This window comes from Bombyx mori, chromosome 16 (genome assembly GCF_030269925.1).
Source record: "Bombyx mori chromosome 16, ASM3026992v2".
Lineage (NCBI taxonomy): Eukaryota > Metazoa > Arthropoda > Insecta > Lepidoptera > Bombycidae > Bombyx > Bombyx mori.
Window position 1 is genome coordinate 5948025 of NC_085122.1, and position 25829 is coordinate 5973853.

At 37.2% G+C, this 25829-nt stretch overlaps 2 protein-coding genes across 3 annotated transcripts in view; one reads left to right on the plus strand and one right to left on the minus strand.

Annotated features, from left to right (window-relative positions):
* Window positions 1–25829, plus strand: part of LOC101739744 (citron rho-interacting kinase) — a 160089-nt gene that overhangs the window by 38150 nt on the left and 96110 nt on the right. The window lies entirely within an intron of this gene.
* On the minus strand, window positions 946–24729 carry LOC101739605 (histone-lysine N-methyltransferase SETD1). 2 transcript variants are annotated; one of them, XM_012692667.4, is made up of 29 exons: window positions 24504–24729; window positions 23874–24110; window positions 23175–23424; window positions 22227–22415; window positions 21832–21986; window positions 20939–21085; window positions 19603–19690; window positions 18254–18400; window positions 17822–17958; window positions 16923–17074; window positions 15768–15907; window positions 15184–15345; window positions 14367–14493; window positions 13999–14126; window positions 13428–13625; window positions 13037–13246; window positions 12444–12559; window positions 12100–12220; window positions 11612–11690; window positions 11260–11396; window positions 10717–10835; window positions 10010–10247; window positions 8984–9158; window positions 7899–8031; window positions 7177–7444; window positions 6104–6299; window positions 4948–5054; window positions 4121–4315; window positions 946–3421 (listed from the first exon to the last, which is right to left on the minus strand). In XM_012692667.4, exons 2-29 carry the CDS (start codon window positions 24107–24109, stop codon window positions 3248–3250), a joined length of 4524 nt encoding a protein of 1507 aa, XP_012548121.3. In that variant the 5' UTR covers window position 24110; window positions 24504–24729; the 3' UTR covers window positions 946–3247. The 2 variants fall into 2 exon arrangements, with proteins under 2 accessions (XP_012548121.3, XP_021205522.2); XM_021349847.3 differs by lacking the exon at window positions 18254–18400.

Here is a 25829-nt window from a genome sequence, read left to right on the forward strand (position 1 = left end):
GATCTTACGTAGATCAATAGATTCAATTATCTGTTACTACGGTCAAGCTCCGCCCTCGGATACCGTAAACGTACATATCTCCTAGTATCGTCGGACGTAAATTGGAAAGCTCCTCATTATCAACCAACGAACGTCACCGCACCTCTTAACACCAGCGGGTATTTGATCTACCTGCAATGTGCCGTGCCCACTACGATTTCAACCTCGCAATCGATGTAGACTAACATGATTTCCTGCGATTCATTCTTGATTCGATGTCGCAAGGATATATTATAGCCCTTTCCATTACAGTAAGTGATTTTGAGTCTTCTCGTAAGGTCTATTGTAAGCGAACACGTCTCATTACCGTGTATACTGCTCAAAGACTTTCCTCTTAAGATACTGCGGTATTTGGTATGAGAATATTCTGAGTACTACATGGTACACTACTACATGGGTATTCGTTATAATTTTCGTCTTGTCCATTTCATAATATCTAATCACAATTCAAATGCTCAATTGATGGAAGTAATGGGTATTGTGCCGTTCAAATCTAAACACAAACATACTGCTTTATATGTAGCAGTATGTGTTTAGATTCTAGAAGAACTAGGCAGAACGTTTTTCACCCTATGAAATTTTCTCAGAATTCAAATAGGTACTTCTGATTCAATCAATAAAAAGTGGTATGCATAAAACTTGGCAGCGGCTTGGCTTGGTAGGCAGCGACTTGGCTCTGCCCCTGGCATTGCTGACGTCCATGAGCGACGGTGACCACTTACCATCAGGTGGGCCGTACGCTCGTCTGCCTACAAAGGCAATAAAAAAAAAAGCTACTCATTTAACTTGCACTAATCGTACGTGTATTGTTTGCACTTTTCAGGCTGTGGCCTCTAATTTCTCATCGAATTTTTTTTTGCACTGCTGCAATCCGAGCGTTTGTATTATCAATATCAACAACAATAATTCAGAATTATATCTTTTATTTTTTACGCACTCAATATTAGAATCATAAAAACCATTATCCATAAAATTGTCTTATATTTTATTTACAAACTTACATACATTTAAAATTACATATGAAGTGGAATTCAGAAAGTTGGCGAGTTCATTTAATATTTTTTTCCAATAATATATTATACTCCTAACAACTTCCCAAATTTATAAAACATACCTACCTACACAACACCAATCATAAGAGATTTCTACCGAAATCAACTCCGTTACAAGATCATGTACTTTAATAGTGTACTATTAATATGTGGTGTAACAGCAGAGATCTTTTTACACAAACAATTTACAACATAATATAATACAAGTTAGTTATTCGACGTTCTACGCTAGTCAATCATATCTTTAGAATTCAGTCAAAATAATATAATACAATGAGGCTACTTCTACATGTTACACTGGGTCGCTTTTAAACAACACGACCTTCTCAATGAGATTTTATTATTTTATAGAAACTTTTGACTGATAATAGATTCCCTTGAAGCTGCTTACATGCTAAGCACAACTCCGAATATAACTTATTACTCGTAAACGTACCAAGGCAGTGATTAGATGCTATGCTACACTTTAAAAACGTAAAATTTACAATTCAGAAAGAATCACACCCTAAAGAAAAACATTTGAGGCGTGGACAGTTCAGAAGTAAGCTTATGTTACAATCGCTGCGTTAAAGTAATTTCATCAGTTTTCTTTTCAATTTATTTTTTGGGGTTTTACAAAAAACATATACAAATGGTGTGTAAATTTATAATTTAATTCTTCTATTGTTATTCACAAATAATAACCAGACACATGAATAGTCTTTTCATAGTCTAATTCGAGACATTATTAAGACCATATCATCTCGGCACAGAACCGTCTGCTTCATTGGGAACGAAAGCCCGGAAAATACATGTTCACATACAAAACGGTCCGGCATAAAATCTTAATCTTGGAGATAAATTAGACAAGCGTGAGTGTAGACATGTCGTCTTTTCGCATTAAAAGTGTACAATTTCCAAAATATTCGAAATTGAGATAATATGCGGAAGCATCATTGGTATCACCAGTATTTTTCTCATAAATACTGTCAAAAGAGCGTAGTTTAGTTTTAGTTTTTTTTTTAGTTTACTATGTTTTGACTACTATTAACAAAATTAATACATAATTTTATCTTACTTTAAAAGACAGATAATGTAACTGTTAAAATTAATTTTTTTTTTTGTAAAGATCCTGGAAAATTTAGTAAGTTTTGAGATTATACAGTTTTAAGGCGAGAAGACGATGTGTTTATCAAAGTTCGTCTACATTACTCCTGATTGGGCCAATAGCAAAAACAAAGAACCAACGAATGCGCTTCAATGATTACCGATTTCCCTCCCTTTTAAATCCCTCAGCAAGTAGATGAGCACGCAGCTTTTCTGATGGAAAGCGGACACCGCTGCCTATGAAAGCCGTCACTATGCGCTGATCGGACACTGTCAATGGTTAGCGTGACGTAATTAACTTTTAAAAGATCTTTCAATACTCGTGTACCAAATCAACGGTGCATGCTTACAGATGATCGGTTGAAATTAGCTTCTAGTACCCTTAATAATTTTATTCCATTTATTCAAGAATACGAGGCGTGAGATTGAAAGGCTTAAATAAAGAATCAGACCTTTAACATACAGATTTAATTAACTACAATAAAACAGCACCAAACGTAACGAAGGGGGAGCAACAATAGCTATTTACTTATGTTTTGTATTGATCTAGGATTAGGGAGCGTAGACATAAGGATGGCACGACCCTTATTGGAGCTAGAGGTCAAAGTTTCTAATGTATTATGTAATGGATAGCGTGGCGTTCGTCATCTTGATATTAACAATTCGTTTTCTACATTTACGATTTTTTTTTATTGCTTAGATGGGTGGACGAGCTCACAGCCCACCTGGTGTTAAGTGGTTACTGGAGCCCATAGACATCTACGACGTAAATGCGCCACCCACCTTGAGATATCAGTTCTAAGGTATCAGTATAGTTACAACGGCTGCCTTACCCTTCAAACCGCAACACATTACTGCTTTACGGCGGAAATAAGCAGAGTGGTGGTACCTACCCGCGCGGATTCACAAGAGGTCCTACCACCAGTAATATGATGTACAGTAGATGTCTGAGGAATTTGCGTGTGAAATTAGTCTTAATAGACAAATCATAATTTTACATTAAAATCTTTTTAGTAGGAAATCATATCATAATGTAATCGGAAAAACATATGAGGATTATGTACAGGAGTTTAATTGAGGAAGCCGCGACACTGCGGCGCGCCACATAAGCACGGAATTTTCTCATCTTCGAGCGGGAACTTGTAGTCGTATGTAATTTCCTCGTCGACACCGATCGGCTGTTTTGAATATATCACGATTTTCTTCTGTGACTCAATTGTTATGATTTTAGCGTAGCAATTCGGCTGAAAAAATACAAAAAATTATTTGTTAATTAAATTTGATACACAAATACATAAATATGATACTGTGACCCACAAAGCTAATGCGATAAGAACGGGCTAGAATATTATTGCAATTATCTATACAAATAAATGAAATTGGAGTGTCTGTTTGTAATAATAAAAAAAACACTATTTACTAAATGCGTATGTATACACAGTATATTACATACACCCAAATAACATTTTTTTTAATTTTGTCTGTCTGTTTGTTCCGGCTAATCTCTGGAACGGCTGGACCGATTTTGACACGACTTTCACGGATAGGTAGCTGATGATATAAGGAGTAACTTAAGCTACTTTTTTTTAGACCAGCTTCGCCCCGCGGCGTCATCCGCGGTACGACAATAACCGCGCGGGACTAGCTAGTATAAAATAAGATAGAAGAAATGTACCCGGGTCCCAAGTTACTTTACCATGATATTGTCAAATTTGGACTTTATCGTCCAGTACTCAATCACTTATCAGTTTGGCGTGGCGATCGTTTTTTTTTATTGCTTAGATGGGTAGACGAGCTCACAGCCCACCTGGTCTTAAGTGGTTGCTAGAGCCCATAGACATCTACAGCGTAAATGCGCCATCCACCTTGAGATATAAGTTCTTAGGTCTCAGTATAGTTACAACAATTTTCTTGTCTTCAGTAAACACATTGGTCGGACTCACATTACAACTGTGGTTGATGAACCGGGCGAGGTTCCCGCACTTGGTGGCGTCGATGATGGTGTCGAGGTCGATGCGGAAGAGGTAGGAGCTGCCGATGCCGGTGGCCTCGTAGTGCGCCTCGCGTACGTCCGCCACTATGGGCCGGATCATCTGCCCAACGTACTCGATCACCATCTCGTCCGCCGCTATCGGCTCCTGCAATGTCGCAATACCTTCAGTTGACTAGCTTTTTTCTGTCTCATGACCGGATACTCCACTAGGTATTCGCACCACAGAAATAGGATCAGGACTGATTAATTTTTTTTTTTTGCTTATGTTAAGTGGTTACTGAAGCCCATACACATCTACAACGTAAATGCGCCGCCCACCTTGAGATATAAATTCTAAGGTCTCAGTATATTTACAACGGTTGCCCCACCCTTTAAACCAAAACGCATGATTGCTTCACGGCAGAAATAGGCAGGATGGTGGTACCTACCCGTGCGGACTCACATGAAGTCCTACCACCAGTACAAAAATACCTATCTCACAACTTTACAATGCGAAGGCGAAGGGTTACATTTTCAATTGGCAATGTTATCCTTCCTTCCTCCTTCCAATGTTATCCTTTATCGGAGAAAACCTTCTCCCTCTTACTCTTTTTTATTCTTTAATTTTATTGCCTTTGTAGGCAGACGAGCATACGGCCCACTTGATGGTGAGTGGTTACCGTCGCTCATGGACTTCAGCAATGCTAGGGGCGGAGCCAAGCCGCTGCCTACTCCATCGGCGTTTATATTCCAGAGTATTCGACTGTACTAATGTAGCTGTAGAAGGTATTGACATACCTGAGCGAACAGGCCCCAGTCGTGGATACCAGACTTAGCAAACTTAAGCTGCTTCTTTCTGAACTTGAGCTGATTGAATTTCAGAAGATCGGAGTCCGTGTCGGTTCCTGTAATCAAAGTCACGTTAGCACACTCATTTTGCTCCAACAAAAATAGGAAAACTTGATATAAAAAAAAAACTTCGAAATAGATCACACCATTAAAGCCAACATTATAGCGTGTAAAGCAATAGCGAACTTATTTACTCGTTCTTCATGCAATCCGCCATAATAATTTAGAGAAAGGAGTATTCTATCTCAATTTCTGTCAAAAACTTTAGACTTAGGTACTACTTTAGCTCGAAGTAAACTATACTATTCTGATTCTTTTTGGCAGAAAGTTACACAATCCCTTTTTAAATAGATAATTTAAACCCGATCGCTAATGTTAACGGTATGATAAACATTGATTATTTCAAGATGCTGTGACGCCACCTATCGTTTGTAGAGGGTACTTTGATAAAGAGAGTGCTAATAAGTACAGTGCTACAATCATCACAATCAGATGGAAGGTTTATATATAAGTCATAGAGCAGTGGTGGGCAAAAATTTTTTGGCTGCTTTTTGGGCAAAAGTTTAAGAAATTCTAGAGGAGGGCCAAAATTATAGAAAAAATGCATTTTGTATTAAAGCTTTTTAATAAACAAAATACCTTTTACTTTTACGCCTTGTTAAGCGTGAGACATATGAAATTGTTTTTTACGCGGCTAGTTTAGCTTCACCGATAGATGAGGGAAAATAATGTTTTTTTTTAATAAACAAACTAATACTTGTGACAGACTGTCGAGATAATTATAATGATGGCAAGTTAATTATGAGATAATAAAAGCTCAAAACACCCCTGACGAATTGGAGCTTTCATTAAAAATTCCAAGATTTTCAATTATAAACGTCAGATTTTATTTTACGCGTCAAAATGCTGACTACAATATTTAGGATGGATGGACTCTCGGCGGGCCGGATTAAATAGTTCCGAGGACCGGAGATGGCCCGCGGGCCGTACTTTGCCCATCACTGTCATAGAACATAAACACAAACAGACGTTCACTTGTATTCATACATACTAGATAGTTTTCAGATGTAAATTGAAATGTAAAATATTTAAAAAATATCCATACCGAAAGCCGTGAGCAATCTCCTCTGGTTTGACCTAGCTTCCCTCGATAGCAGTTGCATCTTGGAAGCTTTCTTATCATCAGGCGGCGCTTGTATCGCGGCGGCGGTGGTGCGCCCGTGGTGATACTTGTACTTGGCTTTTATCTTCGCGTCCAGCTTGTAGTATCCTTCCGTCCGCGCCGACCCACTCGAGTGACCCTGTTTAAGATAAATCATATGACGATTTGAATGAATTTCGTTTTATGATTCCTGGTGATGTGAATACGAATTTTTGAACAACCTAGATATCTATACTAAAATTATAAAGCTGTAGAGTTTGTTTCTTTGTTTGGTTGAACACGTTAATCTCAGGAACTACTGGTCCGATTTGAAAAATTATTTCAGTGTTAGATAGCCCATTTATTAAGGAAGGCCATAGGCTATATAACAGCGGTCGGGGAACCGGGGTAAATTACCCCAAATGGGGTAAAATGAAATTTTGGGGGATAAAAATGAAACTTTCGTGAGTAAAAAGTATATATTGAAGTGAAACTTCTTTAGAATCGTTGTGATTTCAAACTCGATGAAACGAGACGAAAAAATAAGTCCATAGAGACACAAACACATAAATGTATAGGATTCAGCCGGCGAGAGAATGAGATAGAACACATTATTTGGAAACACAAAGTTCACGTGATTGACCCAGGTATTTTATTGGGGGCTATAATATGAAAGATGCTAAAAAGAAGCGATTTCGTTTTTTGTTTTTCGCCATGGGGTGTTATCAACTTACACAAAAATATTTTGGGGTAATAATTGAAAAAAGTTCCCCGACTGCTGCTATATAACATCACGTTAAGACTAATAACGAGCGGAGCACTTATAACCTTCTCTTTTGAAGTCGATTAAAAAGCGTGCTTTTGGTAACTTAAATAGCTCCTTAACATTCTATTATTCAACAATATTTTCACAGTAAAATTTTAAGCGTGTTGGATATTTTAGGTCAAGTCAATTGACCTTCTCTTTGTTTCTTTGACGTAAAACGTCAGGTCCCCTATTTAAGTTAGTGAACAAAGTTAATAAGTCTGGTTGAGACCTGTAGGTCCTCGTAGATGTTGTTGTGCCGCTTGGACTTCTTCCTGGGCGGGCCGTAGAGCACGTCGGTGGGCGGGTGGTCGACCCAGTGCGTGTCGTTGAGCCAGTAGCCGTGCGCGTCGCCGCTGAGCAGCGCCTCGTACGCGCGGCGCAGGTACTCCACGTCCTCGCGGTCGATGCCGCGCGTCAGGAACTCGTACATCACCGTCATCTCGCCCATGATCTCGCGCGCCGCGAACTGCACGCCCCCCGCCGCCGGCTCGTGTAGCCTGCAAACGGTACATTTCACTCTACCTGCTCCCAGATACATTCACGGTTCATATACGTTTTAATTCGTTATTTTATCATTCATTGAACACGACAAGTATTTAAATAATAATCAACAATTGCTTGATTTGTCATTTCGGATCCTCCCGATCCACTAACGGTGCTTTTAGGTACCTCAAGCACCGGTCATCGTTCTCGTCGAACCCGTCGCTTGCGACGAAAGACTCGACGAGTAAATTAACCCTCAGACACAACCCACTGAGTTTCTCGCCTGATCTTCTCAGTGGGTCACGTTTCCGATTCGGTGGTAGATTCTGCAGTGCACGGCTCTTTGCTAGGGTTCGTGTTAGCAACGTCGCCAGGTTCGAGCCCCGTCAGCTCACCTACTAGTTAAGGCTATCAGCTTAGGTAAGAAAAAAAAGCTTGATTTGATAATATCTAAATATTAATACTCACTTGTTTTGTATCTCAGATAATTTTTTGGTTTCATGTTTCCGTTTATAAGGTCTCTTCTCTTGGTTACTGGATTCAGTTTGCGGTGGCTCCGGGACAGGAGAGGTGCTTTCTGGTTCGGCCATCCATGTGTAACCTAATGAGAAACAGACGAAATATTTTGGTTAGCTGTCGAAATTACAGAACAGATATAATAGTATTGAGTCTTCTTAAGCGGTCAAAAAAAACCGTCGACCTGTAGTTAAGCGGATACCAACACTAGTATACCATTATCAAAAAAGACAACCAAAGCGTAATTCACTTATAATTTAACTTTCACTTATAATTTAACTTCGAAAGTTAATTGAGTTGAAACAATTATCAAATTACAATTTTTGTGAAGTTTTAATCATTTATAAACATAAGTCTAATATCAATCACAATGCATGACGTCATATGTGGCTAGCATTGTGCTTTAGTTTACATTCTATGTTTCAGTAATATTATTTGCATCAATTGCACCACCCGTCAGTAGAGGCAGGTTACTGTCGCCGAAATCGACATGTAAAATATCCTTATCGTCTATGCTTATTTTAGCCATGAATGCATTTTTATAAAGTTCCGTATCCGTAAAGTATCTTTCTCCATTGAAATAGCGGTACATTTATATTTACGCCGGTAAGAGTAACGCCATCTATCGCCGAATAGTCGAATGAATATCGAAGGATCTAGTAGCATCTAGAACACTCGAGAAGTACAACGCCATCTATTGTCAGATAGCGGAAACACAATACTCGAAATGTGTGGAATATTCTCGATAATCGTAGAGATATGGTATCGGCTATAAAAGCGTTGCAGGGATGGCACGCAGTCAGTCAGTAATCGAAACTAATGGAAGCGAAACAGCGAACGGATCACTTGAAGCGAAACTGAAGAAGCGAATTGAGAGTTTTAAAGTATTTGTTGAGTGTTTTAAGTGTTCTAAATGCTAATACAGTGTTCACTTGTAATTCGGTAGAATTTTTATTTATCCCGAGCCCCAAGCGCGTAACAATATAAACCTTCTTTAATATTCAGACACATTTATCATAATAGTATAGGTACGTCACCGTGATCATGATGCAGATGGTTGGAGAGTCTCGGTTCTGCGTCGGGCGGCGGCCTGCAGTACGAGTGGTCGAGCGCCACTTGAGACGCTTGAGATGCCTGCGACAGTTGTGACGCCTGGGACGCTTGTGACGTCTGTGACTGCGGCGACCACGTCTCCGACACAGCGCTGCTGCCCTGCAACATACCATATCACATGTATCTCAATTCAAACAGCTCTACTATCACATAATGAATTGTTATAATAATAATAATAAATAATAAAAGCCTTTATTCAGACGCAAATAGGATATTTACAAATAATAAACTTAAATTAACGACTCTGCCAAGTCAATGATATCAACAACTTCGTCTGTTTGTCCAAATACTATCCCGTTGTCTCAAACGAATGCGCCTAGAACAAAATACAGCAAAATACGGAGCACCTATATATAGCAACATACAATATACTCTCGATAATGAATTGTTAGAGAATATTAATGTAACTAGAATGAACATAAGCTCAGGATTGGGTAAATCGAAGGAGGTTGAAAATAGCATCGGTGGCTGAAAAGTTTAAGAATAATGTTAACTTGGTGTGGTAATTTTGTGATGCAGGATAAAGATAACAATTGAATACCGAAATGTGTACGTGAATTTATGAAGGCATATTGTATGTAGGTAAACAAAATATTAAAGGATTTGTACATAAAGGTGTGGGTGTATGGTGAACCGGCTGATAGGGTTGAGTAAAAGTACAACTCGTGCTGTTTCGAATCGGAAGCCGGAAGAAAACTAGAAACATTCTACTGTTTCACAATCTAAACTATATTCATTCAATTAATTCAACTGAGCTATTTCATTACAATAATCAAACAAACGAACCAATTCAATGTGACATGTCCGTCTTCTAACGAAGCTTAAACTGAGTCCAGAACGTCTTGGGATTGCTGAACGTTTCACGTGAAACAGTCAACATTCACTACCAACGCCTTTGAAAACGTTAACACGTACCTTAATTGGTACTTGAATTAATTAAATTGGCTTACATCCTTAACACCATTAACTCCATTGGCGGTCTCGGTGTTACTGTCGCTTGCGGAGATAGCTCGCTGTCGTTTTTCAATTTTCTTAGAGCGTCGTTCCTTCTTCCTGCGACTTTTGAGCGTCTCGTCCTCCGAAGTGATCTCGCCATCTTCGATTTCCGTGTCCGGCTTCTTCTCGGGAGATTTAATGTGATTCTTAATTGGACTGCTTATGGGTGCATCTGGTTTGCTATCGTGTGTACTGTGAAATGAGAGTGTGATTATGACAAACTAGTATTTTTTTCTAAAGTATTCTTCATTTATAGCTTTCGACTGTTTGTATTTATTGAATACACAATAATAAAACAGACTTTACATCTCGCTAAAACGGCCAAATTAGATAGGTAATCTGTCCTTAGCTAAATAAATATTTGAATCTGTCCTTAGCTAAATAAATATTTGAATAAGGTTTGTTTGAATAATGTTGTTCTCGTAAAAGTTTATTAGCTTCAGGCTATTTCTAATAATGAATATGATGGTATTGTATCTAAAATTAAAGCATATATATTTCTTTTTGTTCTTTGCCCTGTCGGGACGTGGTCATGGTCTACTTAGTAATGTATTATCAGCACAAAAATCACAACGTGAATACCGCCTCTCATATTGAGAGACGAGGTCTATTGCATTGTACATAGACGTAAAGTAATACGGATGTTTAAAAACAAGCTCACCTGTCGTCGGGAGGTTTCTCAGGCTGCGGCTGGGTGTCGACTTCCATCTTCTGTCGTTGTTCTTCCAAGAATTCTCGTTCTATTTGTTCCATGTACTCGGTGTTTCGTCTTCGCCTTTCCTGTGGAGTTTATTTAGGTTTTTTAGTCAAGATTCTTCAAGAAAATAGTCCCATCATTCTACAGTTACAAAATTGGGTATTATTATATTTTATACCATCGCAGATGATATTAAGAGACCGTAGTAGAACTAATCTGATGGTGGTAATACCCGTCTACCTTGAGCACAAACACCTTGAGGTCAAAATCTCAATTGTAGGTATGCAGCACGTTTCAAACCAAAATACAACATGCCAATGAGTACTCCACGTTGGAAATAAGTAATTTAACCATCTTCCTCTTTTCTATATTGGTTTACCAAATAGAATTTTCATTCTTAATGATTAAGAGCACTGTTCAACACAAATAAAACCACAAATAGATGCTTTTTGTGGCAATATCACCTTAATATGGACTAATTGTAAAAGGGATCTTCAATCAACAGACCTGATATTCCCTCTCTTCTTCAGAGTCAGAGTATACTCGATCCAGTATCAAATCTCGTGGTTCTTCAGGAGACATGATGGGCGATCCTAACCTCTCTTCCGTGTCTGACGCTTCTACAGGCGGTATTGGAGTCTTTTCTAAAATTCATAATAGTTGTTAAAGCATAGGTATCGACTATGGTTGTAGTTAAAATAATATGATTCCTTGAAAGCCAAAAATTTAGTTGAATAGAAATAGTATAGGAAATTTAACTGTGCGATAACTATATTAAGAACATAAACATTATGTCGTTTAGAATACAGGACTTGGCCTGTATCCAGTTTTTATACTATTTGTAAGAAAATAAGAGTACCTCTCATTCTGCTCTCCTCTTCGCTGTCAGAAGACGAGTAGACACGTCTTAACCTTTCTTTATTTGACACAACCTTGAGCTGCAGACAAACAAATACTTTCGTTTACAATACAAATATCAAGCGTCCTAAGCATTGGCTATAAGTACAACCAGCACTCGCAACTCGGGGCGGGATGGGCGTTCATTTGCTGTCGTGATGCGTCACGGGTTCCACTTGGAAGAGTGGGGCAGCCGTTATACAATACAATTGAGACTACGTTCTTAAGTATAAAAGTGGTGCTGGCATTCACGGTGCAATAGGTTCCAGCGATGTTCTAATAAGAGGACTGCGAGCTCCTTCACCGGTCATTACAAAAATGTGTAAATATAAGTTCTGTTTACCTACATTTAACACGTTTTGTTACAATGGTGTGATTATGTCAAAAACAAATTGAATGTTTGAATTTCCTTTACAAAAGAATAACACTGTCAATTAAATGATTGATTACCTCAGCCTCGTCTAGTTCTGAATCGTCATCAGTATCAGAATATATCCGGGGCGCGGGACCCTTGTGTTCCGACTCTGATTCCTCCGACTCATCCGACCTACTTGATGATGATGATGATGACCTTTAATATAAATTTATTTTTAGAAATTTATTAATGTCATAAATTGGTGAAAATTTGGTAAACATAGAAAGATGCATGTTGTCTAAATTTAATAAATTCAAGAATTTGATACATTTTTCATTGGTGTTTTAATTTCTACAAAGTAAGATGGTAACTTAATAATAAAAAAGATATAAATCAATTGTACAAAAAAAAGAGTCTATATATGAGATATTTATACAACCTAGATGAACTGCTGGACTGTCGTCTCCTACTCCTAGACAAATATGATCCTGTACTTCTGTTCCTAGGGCTGGTCGGAACTTCTTTTTCTTCGTCCGAATGCTGCACCATCTCTTCCTGTAAAAAAAAAACATATTTCAATATCCTTAATGACTCTCTTATTTATAGCCTATCTAGAATTCAGCACAAATTGCAACTTATGTGAGTGACTGAAAGAATTTTGCTCTTTAATAAATAGCCTGGCCGACTTAATGTGCATATACCGGTATGCAATACCAGCCACTTTTTTATTTATTTATTGCTGAGGTGGATGGACGAGCTCACAGCCCACCTGATTTTAAGTGGTTACTGGAGCCCATAGACATCTACAACTTAAATGCGCCACCCACCTCGAAAACCACCTAGTGCTACTTATACATATCTATCAGAAGTCTTATTTTATTTTGCAACAAAGTAATTCGGTTATGGGTGGCTTATTCGATCAATGCTCAGAGACAGTCAAACAGGATGGTGGTACATATCAGTATGGACTTAAAAGAATACCCGAAACGAGTGGATTGTTCAATATTATAAAGAATTTGTACTCTTATATACCTGATCACTGAGCCTCTTCGACGAGTCCTCATCCATAAGAACAGGCGAAGGAATCTTCCTTTTCTTTCTAAAGCTTGGCATTTTGGGTATAGCAGCGCGCAAGCCCAGACCTATACCAATACCGTAACCACCCAGATCTAGACCCAGCTCTCGAGACTCCATTATCGACTTTATAGAATCCACAGCTTCCTCTTTTTTATTGGAAATATCCTGAAATAAGGCAAAAATATTTACAATGTGGTATGACAATAACGGTATACTATTTTAGCAAACAATATTTTTTTTACCATTCTTAAAAGTAAATAGAAACAAGAATATATCAATAAATATACAGTACTGTGTTGAGAAATGTAATGCGAAATCAACAAAAAAACAAAATGTTGTGTCCTACCTGTAAAGGTTGGTTATCTTCTTTAGGCTTGACCTGTCTCATTTTCCTGCTCTGTTCGTCCCACCAAACCTCGAAGTTTTTGAAGGCAGTGTTCTCTATCATTTTCTTGTTGAAGTCTTTCTTCAGTATTTGTTTTAACTCAGCCGTGACTCGTTCTATTACGCTGTTTATCGTTGAAAAGTGGGGATTATCTAATTCCTGAAAAATAGTTGTTTTATTTTGAAATAAATCTAGGATCTAGGAAATTCGGTCTCGGTCAATGAAGTTATAATTGGACATACAATACATTTTATGTTATTCGTACTACTAGAGAGCATTGATTTAAGATGACCAGTTTAAGCTTAAGTTAAGCTAAATGTTTTTTTCTAAGTTTAAATCATATCCATATTTACTGCTTTGTGGCTCTCGAGAGTGGTTTCCTTCCAGCATGTATAGAACAAATGCTTGGTGGGCAGCGGCTTGGCTGTGCCCCTGGCATTGCTGAAGTCCATGGCCGACGGTAACCACTCACCATCAGGTGGGCCGTATGATAGTCAGCCGACAAGGCAATAAAAAAAATGCAGTTATTAACCTGCGCATGTGTCTGCGGGCCGCTGTAGGTGGCGTAGTGCGTCGGCAGCACGGGCGGCGGGAAGCCCGGCGCCGCACCGTACGGCACCTCGCCCGCTGCGCCCGCCCGGTACGGGGGGGGCGGGTACGCTGCGCACATGCACGACAATTATTATGATGGATTCTTATTCGATGCATAATGTCCATTTTTAAATGTTCTTCTCAAATTGCACTTTTTTACAATATATTATGATGAGCGGTTTGCTTATGCGACCATTTTTAGGATTTTATAAACATTTCTTTAAAAAAAGAATTGTCTATAGATCGAAAACACAACAAAAAAAAAACTACAGACACTTACAGTAAAATTAAGTTATTTTATTATTATACCTGTATGAGGCCACATCGGCGTCTGATAGTAGTGCGGATGTGGCGGATGTGGTGGGTAGTAGTACGCCTCTGCGGGCACTTGCTCTTCAATTTTAGCCTCCGTTGAAGATAACGATGACAGAGACATCTAGGTAAAACGATACAAAATTTGAATAAATTTAAATTCGTTTAACTTTTAAAAACATAACAAGAAACACCAACGCACAACGTAAATGAGAAATTTCAAAATGTCTTTAATTCTAAATTGTGCACCAAGGGAGAATAGTAAGACATTTTTTCCTGTGTAAAATTGCCAACATTCGGAGCATACTCATAAAAGAACAATTAAACTGTTTTTTAATTTTAAATAAACTACTACTAATTGAATAAGAAATGTCTGATGAACTCATCTTTGTTTAATACTTCACTATTAAATTTTATTGCCTTTTGTTTATTTCACTTTTACACTAAACACAATATTGCAAATTACCCGAGCACAACAATGGCGGAGAATTGTAGGTGCGTGAGAGAAGACGTAGACACTAACGCGCATGCGCACTTGTCAGTACCCAGGGAGAAAAAGTTACACTTTCTTCCCTGTACAGCGGGAGGAAAACCGAACTTTCGGCGTAGGTAGGAGAAAAATATAGTTAGTATTTGAAATATCGGAAATTATAAAACGATATAATCAATGATCAGGAAAATGTTACCTAATTGAATTTGAGACAACTGACTTATTCTCACAACTCCCCCAACTCGTTCGAGTTCTCTATATTAATTTAAATATTCGCAATCGCCTGGTCGAAGGTAATTCAAGCGGATTCGCGAAGTACGTTACCTGATCGTCATCTAAGTTGTCTTGGTCGCGGTCTTGACTGGGCGGCGCGGCCGGAGAGCGTCTCGGCTCCTCGCCCGTCAGCAGCTCGTCTTCGGACGACGATATGTCGGATCCGATCTTGTCTATCGCCGGAAGTAGCTTGCGTTGTTGCTGTCTCGCTTTCTGCACGTAACAAGCATAACGTAACGCATATTAAACGTGTCGAAATTCAAATTTACTTAAATCTGTAGATAATTTCTAAATATAGATTTGACTATCTACAAGAAAAAAAAATACAAGTGTTATTGTTTAGGTATATTACATACCTACTGGTGGTAGGACCTCTTGTGAGTCCGTACGGGCAGGTACCACCACCCGCCTATTTCTGCCGTGAAGCAGTAATGCGTTTCGGTTTGAGGGGCGGGGCAGCCGTTGTAACTATACTGTGAGACTTTAAAACTATATCTCAAGATGGGTGGCGCATTTACGTTGTAGGTGTCTATGGGCTCCAGTAAACACTTAACACCAGGTGGGCTGTGCTATCGTGCTGTGCTATCCACCCATCTAAGCAATAAAAAAAGGTATTACTAGAAACCCGCACCTACCTTAGCCACGGTTATCTTGAGACACTCCAAATATAATTCTCTGGATAAGTACGGCGAGGGTGTTGTGGACAAGGGCTCGGGGTCGACTTCGCTTGTTTGCGAAACAGATACTATGCTCTCTCTGTCTTCACTGGCTGAACCTGAAAAAAAAAACTCAATTATCATTCTCAAATGTTAGACAATGAATATTTCCAGTATTTCTTCATTCTGTAATTATTGTCGATAATATTTATCTATTTTATAGACGTAGTTTGTCACATTCAGAAGATAATATACCTAAAATCTGAAGTTGGACTGTACTGGAACTGATGGTTTAGCGTTTTGGGATTACAGGCTGGAACCACCACCCTGTTAATTTCTGACGTAAATCAGTAATATGTTTCGGTTTGAAGGTTGTTGATGTCTGTGGGCTCCAGCGAACACTTAGCACCGGGTGAACTGTGAGCTCCACCACTTGTCTAAGCAAGAAAAAAGAAAAAGAAACTCGCTATCCTCTTCGATCTTATGTACCTTGTTATTTGTAGATCGGGATACGGGCTCACCTAGTGTTCGTTTGTTACTGAAGCTCAAAGACAGTATGAGCAATTCGACAGCAATAGAACTGTACTAGTGGTCACCCTGGTAGTCGAAATTCGACTATAACTAATGGAAATTATAAGTTTGTACACTATTATGATTCTATTGTCAAAGACTATTAAATACTTCTTTAATCACAGATTTCGTCAAAACTACACTTTAAGACAAATATTAATAAAGAGAAAACAATATTTAATCTATTCTCAATTTGACAGACTATAACTGACAGACTGCAAAGAAAAGTTTGACAATAAACAAATAGTATGAATGCGTGTGTGCGTCAAATACATGGTACTGTGTGTAATGTTTTTTTATTGATTTAATTTATTTTTTAGGCATATTTTAAAAAAATAACATTCTGCAGTCCTTCTCTATATTTTCTATAAGTGTGGGAAATTTCATACTCCTCCGTCGCGCAATTTTCGTAAAAAGGGATACAAAGTTTTTCCTTCACGTATTAATATACAGATTTAGTACGTTTTTGTAAGATTAATGTATATAGTTCTGTCACACAAACCGAAGTCAACGCAACTACCACTTTTAAAAAACTTTTAATCAATGTACTTTTATATAGAATACCTTCATCGTCAGTGGGAGGGTTGTGTGCATCAAGATCTGGTATTTTCGAAGGCAATCTATCATCGTCTTCTTCTTCCGAAGACATTCCTAGAGACAAGAAAGGAGGGGCGAGCCCCCCACCGCCGGTAGCGCCTTTGAGCAACATCGCTATTCTGTTAAAATAAAAACACTGTTATTTATTTTCGTAAACCAAGGCTATTAAGAGTGTCTGTGAGTGTATTGTAAAAAATTGATAAAAAAGGATTTAATGCATTCGCTGGCCAGCTGCAACCATTGGCACCCGGGAACGCTTTTCACGCTACGTAAATAGTTCTCAGAAAAATAATAAAAATATGATAGGTACATGATCAATTTTGAATACGAATTTTTTTTTTATTGCCTAGTTGTGTGGACGAGCTCACAGCCCACCTGAAGTTGTTACTGGAGCCCATAGATATCCACGAGGTAAATGCGCCACACACCCTGAGATACAAGTTCTAAGGTCTCAGTATAGTTACAACGGCTGCCCCACCCTTCAAACCGAAACGCATTACTGCTTCACGGCAGAAATAGGCAGGGCGGTGGTACCCACCCGTGCGGACTCACAAGAGGTCCTACCACCAGTAAAATTTTATGTCACATCTGTTATAAATATGAATCTTAGACCTCAAGGTCAATGGTAGCACTAATATTGTGACGCCTATGGTTTCCAGTAACCACATAACATCTAGTCTGATATGCTTTATTCATTCACTAACATAAACCCCCCATTAATTGCTATGTTGATTTATCAATCCAAAATCCACAAGTAACGTCAGACGGGGTCGTAACACTGAGTTAGCTCAAGCTGAAGTTAAATAAAACACAATATAGAAAACTATTGTGAATTTGTTTAGAAATATTATCATAATATAATTTACCTAGTATCAAGATCAACATTCTTAGATTCTTCAGCAGGAGGTGGAGGCTTCGTCTCAGGTTCTTTGCCGTCTGCCTCGTCTTCGGGAGGATGAGGTTCCACTACATCAATCACTTTATTCTCAACCGACGGCGTTTCCTGTAGTAAAACATAATTTAAATATTTGCTTAATAAACGAATTTATGCAGTGTTTTTGTGTACAATGCCTACATAGAATGAATAAAGTTATTCGTTTGACATAAGACACACATGCATGTTAAAATAACAACAATAATGGGTTTGATGTTATTATTAGTGACAATGTAGTATGGATTACACCTGACACCTAACAAAAAATAATTGATTTCGTAATGTCTCAATGTGCATACAAAAATAGAATATGTGTCCCTATATAAAGGTTTATAATAGTTCTTTGTATGAGTGAAGATGTGACCTTATGATTGTCGAGTCCCGGGGTCGGCTCGGGCGAGCGTTCCGGGGGCGCGGTGACGGCGGCGGGGGGCGGGTGCGGCGCGGGGGCGGGAGCCGGGGCGGGGGCGGGGGCGGCGGTCCAACTAGCGCCACTCGTGGCTCCCTCCAACTTTATTACCATTTTTTTTTATATTTGAAATTTAAACATTGTATTCGAGAAGATATTTTTAATTTTTTTTTAATTGATCAATGTCAGGAAATGTTGAAAAACAATGATGTGTATTCATTTTAGTTACATTTTGTGAGATGAACACAAAAATAATATGATGAAGGGATAATCAAAATATATTGACGCTTATTTTAATTAGCTATGCTTTCTCTGTCCCTATATCCCTGGGTATGCTTAAATCTTTAGAACTACGCAACGGATTTTGATGCCGTTTTTACTAATAGATAGAATTATTGAAGGGGAAGGTTTATATGTATAATAACATCCATTAAATAGTGTAGAAATCAATAACAAATTACAGTTTCCGAAGCGAAGCGAGGGCGGGTCGCTAGTACGCTAATACCCTGTTTCTGTTTATTTTTTTCAGAATTGCAGAATATTATACGAAATCATCTCTTAAAAGCCAATGGTAACTGTAACGTTCCATGGTTAGAGGTGAAACGGCACTATCTTTAGTAGGAATCAAACAGAACAGCGCCAATCTCAAGGAATTAAGGAATGAGCTACCGTGACAGAAATCGTATTTTTATCACGACCGAAAACGACTAACCAGCACGAATTGATGAAAAAGATACAAATGTAGTGAAAACAAAATCGACTGAATATGAAAATATAAATAATTCCATATTTTAAAAATAAAATTAATTTAAATTTATTGGTAGCCATACATAAATTATAAATCAAACGGCCGGTATTGGTAAAACGGCAACTTCATAAGTAAATTATTATCCATTATAAACCTATTAAAAGTTAATGAAATCAACCTAATAAGTATTTTTTTATTTATTAATAGAAAATAAATTTTAATTAAAAATAGTGTAACAAAAAATGATTTTATTATAAAAAAAGCGTGGAATGCTTTTTAGGATTTTATCAAAACAAACCTTCTACTCATATCTGTTCATAAAATATTTATAGCTATTTTTAGTTGGATTTTCTATAAAAGCGTATTTTATTAGTTCTTTATAAACTTTTTTTTTATATAATAATACCTAATAATTTAAATTAATTATACAGAAACAAATTATAGGCTCTTGGGTTCTCTCATAACCATGTTAATGACGATCGACATTGACGTAGATCACAGATGACGACGAGACATTTGTACAAAAGACGTGTAGCAGATGTAGGAGAGTACTAACATGTGAGTGGTGTCCGTGCTGCGGGTGTCTCCAGTCTCCCCACCACACGGCGCCGGGCGTGCTGCTCGCGGTGTACCCGTACCCGTACCTGCCAGGAAACCACATTTATATGTATTTCATGAGCGTTTTTTTTTATTGCTTAGATAAGTGGACGAGCTCACATCCCATCTGGTGTTAAGTGGTTACTGGAGCCCATAGTCATCTACAACGTAAATGCGCCATCCACCTTGAGATATAAGTTCTAAGATCTCAGTATAGTTACAACGGCTGCCCCACCCTTCAAACCGAAACGCATTACTGCTTCACGGCCGAAATAGGCGGGGCGGTAGTACCTACCCGTGCGGACTCACAAGAGGTCCTACCACCAGTAAGAAAGTGTTTTTGTCCAGTTGGTACGATTATTGTGGAACAAATTTAAACATAAGACAATTACTAGCTTCGATTCTCAATTATGTTTAATAATCAACTAATCAAAGAGAAGCCGTCGCGGCCTAAAGAATAAGAAGACGGGGGCATTCGTGTCGAGCGATGCAACGGTGTTCGAATCCAGCAGGCGAGATTCCTACTTAACGAATGTTCACGATTGACTTCCTCGGTGAAGGTATAACATCGTGTAATAAAAATGAAACCCGCAAAATTATAATTTGTGTCAATACCGTCTTTACCATAAGGGCACACGGGGCCCGTGCCCAGGGCCCCCATTCTCAGGGGGCCCCGAAAGACCGACAATTTCTCTCACACGTTTATTCTCAAAAAAAATTTTTCGGGCACATTACACTTTTTTCACAAATCAGTAATCAGAAGGTATTTACAAGGCATATACTATGCCTATAATAGAAGATTTTGCTCAACAGAAATCCCGAAAGAAACCGTTATCGAAATCATAACCAACAAACCAGTAGCATTCTAATATCATTAATGACATATTATATCGTACTGTATTTGATTACGTATAATAAATGGTCATACTCAGTAAAAAAATGTTATTATAATTCGCTTTTTTTTCTTTCCAAAAGGGCCTCAAATTCTTGTGTGCCCAAGGGCCCCATCCTAGTTTAAGACGTCTCTGATTTGTGTAATTACTGGTGGTAGGACATCTTGTGAGTCCGCACAGGTAGGTATCACCGCCCTGCCTATTTCTGCCGTGAAGCAGTAATTCGTTTCGGTTTGAAGGGTGGGGGCAGCCATTGTACTGTTAAAGCTGAGTGAGACCTTACAACTCGTTTCTCGTGGTAGGTGGAGACATTTACGTTGTAGACGTCTATGGGCTCCGGTAACCACTTAATACCATGTGAGTCCGTTCATGCATCTCAACTATAAAAAAAAAATTACTCACCCCTGTTGGTAGTAAGGATCATATGGTACAGCAGGAGCCGGGGTATAGGACACGTCGGGGGCGTGACTCGGCGCTGTGTAAGCGGGCTCAGCACTATCCGTCGTACTGCGCGCGTACCTCTCTCTTTCTCTTTCTCTTTCTCTATACCTAAGAAGTTTATATTATTAAACTACATAATTAAGGTGTCTGTCACACTCAGAACATAGAAATCAAACTATAAAATAATACTGGATAAAGTACAAGTCATTCTCATTTACAACATTTTATGGCCCGTCGATAGCACAGCGTTAATGCCACCTCCCTTCAAGCAGTATCTTTGTAGATCCACTTTAAATAAATTATAAACAAGATAGAAGTAATACATACTTTCTCCTGCATTTCCTTCGGCATCGTTTGCTTGTAAAATATATATTATCATAAAATAATATATTATATATATTAGGTTATAAATACTGAAGTTTGCATGATATATTATGCTTGTTTGTTAGAAATTTTGTATAAACAAGCATCATGTCACTTTATTGGATACATACAATTGAAGTATTTAACAGGTTTCTGTCTAATCAGTAATCACCAACATATATTATACACAAATTTTTTACTTTTTGAAGGTTTATTATTTTTATTAAACAATATTTTTTCTTCAATATGAAATGTTCATGAATATGTGCTAAGTACATAATGGGTAAAAAATAGGTCTCTGTCTGGAGGATTTTCATCACTGCCCAAGAGTACATCAGTCATGTTCTCGATTAAGACTACGAAATTTTCGATATCGATTTCATGTTCATTTTCATAATAATTTAACGGGATAATTTATAATTAGATAGAAAGATAATTTATATTTTGGTTAACAACAAAACAGTTCCTTGTTGCAAATTTTTACTACTCACCTGTCTCTGTCCTTGTCTCTTTCTCTATCTCTATCTTTATCTCGGTCTCTGTCGCTCCTACTACGATGCCGATGTCTATACTCACGTTCATCATCAGACCACCGAGTATTACTATCACTCTGTTCCACATCTTTGTAGCGGGGATATGGTAAATCCTTAGAAAAAATCGGAAAATATGTACTTAATTTACATGTAATGTAATTAAAACATTATTTTGCAAATTATACATTAATATTTTTATATGATCAAAATATAGTTCAAATCTGAGATAAGTCTCAAAGCACTTTCATATTTTACTGGATTGATTTTACTGTAAATTACTTATTTTGTTCAAAATACACAAAATTGAGATGCAGAAAATTCATCATTAGACTCCTGATCATAATGTGTTTTACCTTTTCGTTAATTTTTGTATCTTCTAATCGCTTTGTGAGCATGGGATCCAATGGTTTTTGAATTCTCACTTCTTCTAGTATCGGTGGCTTAGGAATTATAGTTGACAGCTGTGGTTTCTTTTCCATTGTCTTATTTTCAAAGAGCTCTTGACATTTTTTACCAAATGCATCATGGAAGACTTCTAGTACCTATAAGAACATATAAAAAAGACTATTATTACTAAAAGACAGCACAGAATCATGTGATATCAGAATATTAACTGATTTTTTTATTTTATTATTAGATGAAAATAAAAGTTGATCACAACAATTACTGACAATGAACAGAAAGAAAATCTGTGCCTTTGGACTGAATTAACATATGCCGTAAAAATATTTACTGTTTATGAAAGTAACAGTGCTCTTCTTAATTTGTAACTTCAAACACTCAGAACTAACAGGATTAAATCCAATTCACCCCTGATTCCTTTTACAGATCTTACATCTAATAAAATATAATCCTGTCTAGTACCATATTTGAATATGACTTTCTTTTTTTTCCCATATGAAATTTCACATTTTATCAGAAGATAAATTGTAATTTTTGTTTCTTGGAAATTTAGTAACTGACACCCCAATTTTCAAATTTTTATAACTGTATTTTTTTTTTGGTTAAGATATAGTAATTCATAAATATAAATTCTAAAATCTAAATCTAAATAAATTAACGGAAAGTTACAAAATTTCTTTAAATCCCTAACATTATTATCAAGTTACTATCTTCTAATATTTTTTTAATAACTAATCTAAACTATCATTTAGAGATTGTACAGTAAATCTACATCTTCAGAATAGTAAATATTTGCATAGAAGCAATATGGCAATAAAGGTATAAAACTGTATTTGTGATATAATAATTTAAACTGAAATTACAGTATTACTGATTTATAACATAAAATTTTATTATACCTGGCCCATAACAGATTTCCCATTATATTTTTCCACACACATCCTGGAGTACTTTACTTCTTGAAAAACTATTCTAGCAAATCCTAAGTGACGATTTGTTACTGGATGATAAAATATAGTTAATTCCTCAAATGGGCCAACTTTATTCATCATATCAGCTAAAAAAGCTTTATCGATATTATCATTCAAATTTCCTATTGTAATTTCAATTTGAGGAGGCGTTCCGACATAGTTTTTATCAATCTTGAACCTGAAAGCATATGTTCGTTTTATAATTCCCGCCATTATGATGCGTCAAATTTTTGTAGGTTGGTACTACAGCAAAAAGCTATTATAAAAACAAAGACATTAAAACTCAAATAGAAAACGTAAATTAAAGGAAATTCTTGTTTTTTTTAAAGTTTTTTTGTAAATTAAGAGTGAAATTTTCATTCAAGGGTTTTTTAACGAAAATTTTGCAATATAACATTATTATTGGTACTTTAAAATAAGTAGATAATAATAGTAAAGGTTATGTGATCTCTAGTTCACATTTAGTATTTGGGACACTATTAGTGAATTTCTTTAGATATTTACAATAAAATACTCGTTTTTTAGAATGTACATAATGAGAGTTTTGAGATAAAATGGAATACATACTTATATTTAAATGTAATATGTCTATGATTCAATGTTGTCTAACTTTGTTGTTGTACTTGCCTAGGTACAGGTAAATCAGCTGGTTCCAATCTGTTCCATATTCTGGATAGCTGAGACCTTGGATCTCTACTTTGAACTGGTGGATAGGTAGGGTCACCAGGAACAAAACCATCATAACGATACAATTTTGTTGCTCCTTTTATAAGGAATGGATCCATAAGTAATTTATAGTTTTTAGGTGCTTTGTGAAGCACTACATTGTGACCAGGTGTTCTATGCTCCATTCCTCCATTCATTCTGGAAGATTAAACAGTAATTTATTTTGCAGTACATAACCTCAACATTTTATTTCACAGTAACATTTTATTTTATTTTTAGTATTTCTAACAGTATATACTTCCATGAAACCATATGAGAAACCCATAAGCTAAATTTATTTATCTTTTAGTGTTTCTTAAGAACAAATATCAATTAAAACAAGACAAATGACATAGTAATAAGATATTGAAATTAATGTTAATCATTTCAAAATTGTGTTACAGATCATTGTTATTATACTGTTTCGATGTATTAAATTCCCCAAATGAGTGAGTAGACAAGACTGGAAATAAATTATTATTTATATTTTCCTAGGATTTATGCTCGATTACATCAAATACGGACTATAAATTTATTGTAAAATTTACTTACTTTGCTGGATTTGATAATGTTTATAGATGATATTTCATTAATTTCGCTTCAAGAAATACGAAAACCATTTTTAATAGTTTTACAATAACTCGACTATCGAAACACTCAGTTGACTACAATAAATTGTTTGCTATGAAGTATGATGTTTCTGAAATATTATTTGTTAAAGATTTGATTACAAAAATCAAATACTTCATGGGTTGAAATTCACATTTTCATGTTGGTCATTTTGACAATGTCAATGCCTCAGAAGCTGCCAGACCGAAAAAGTTTAAATTCCATAAACAAATCATAATTTTCGAAGTATGGGCATAAGCTTTCAAACGGAGATTGCATGTGGCTTTTTTTATTACAGGTGGAAGAGCTCACGGTCCACCTATTGTAAAATGATTACAGGAGTCAATAGATATCACAAAATGAATGGCATTCCTATCTTGAACCAGCTTAATGTCTTAAAGGTATTTTAATAGCTGTCTCACACTTCACACCTGAATTCACTAATGTAATAAGACTGCGGAAAGAATTTTAATTAAGAACCATCAAAATAGCATGCAAGTTATGGTCCATCTGCTAGTGGGCATAAAATCTTCATCGTGCAATTAGATACATCATAAGCTTAGATGGCGCTGCTGTCACAAAAGTTTTAATTGAGAAAACCTCGTGATTAAGAAAAACAAATACAGACAGCGATTCAAACAAGGGAAGGATGTGACTTCCCTCAGAAATACAAATAATGCTTGTTACGAGTCACGGAACAGATTTGCAACATGATCGTTGTTTGTAGATTTCCTGTCTTTTTTATTTTGGTTTTGTAGAGGGGAGAAAGAGCTTACGACCCACCTGTGGTTACTGGAGCCCGTGGACATCAAATCTCGCCCACATAAGGCCGTTTTCCAATTACAGCACAAAAACGCATTATACGGTATAATGTTAATTGGAAAACTACCATTTTTTTTTTTATCCTACCTAAGCTGAGAGCCTTGAGAGGCTATTTCAGCTTAACCCTAACTTTTGTAGGTGAGCTCACGGGGCTCAAACCTGACGACGATGCTAACACGAACCCTAGCAAGAGCCGTGCTTCGCAGAATCTACCACCGGATCGGAAACGCGACCCACTCAGAAGATCCGGCGAGAAACTCAGTGGGCTGTGTCTGAGAGTTAATTTACTCGTCGAGCCCTTCGTCGCAAGAGACGGGTTCGACGAGAACGGTGACCGGTGCTTGAAGTACCTAAAAGCATCGTTAATGGATCGGGAGGATCCGAGATGACGTGTTTCGGGCGACGTCGACACGATGAGAGGGTTCTCGTGTCGTGCCGCTTTATCGA

Coding starts and splice junctions, on each gene's coding strand:
- LOC101739605 (XM_012692667.4), bottom strand. CDS start 24,109: ATGAATGGAGGAATGGAGCATAGAACACCTGGTCACAATGTAGTGCTT. Junction 13,247..13,427: donor AAGATAACCAACCTTTACAG/GTAGGACACAAC, acceptor GCCTTATTTCAG/GATATTTCCAATAAAAAAGA. Junction 10,836..11,259: donor AAGAAGAGAGGGAATATCAG/GTCTGTTGATTG, acceptor TAAACTCCACAG/GAAAGGCGAAGACGAAACAC.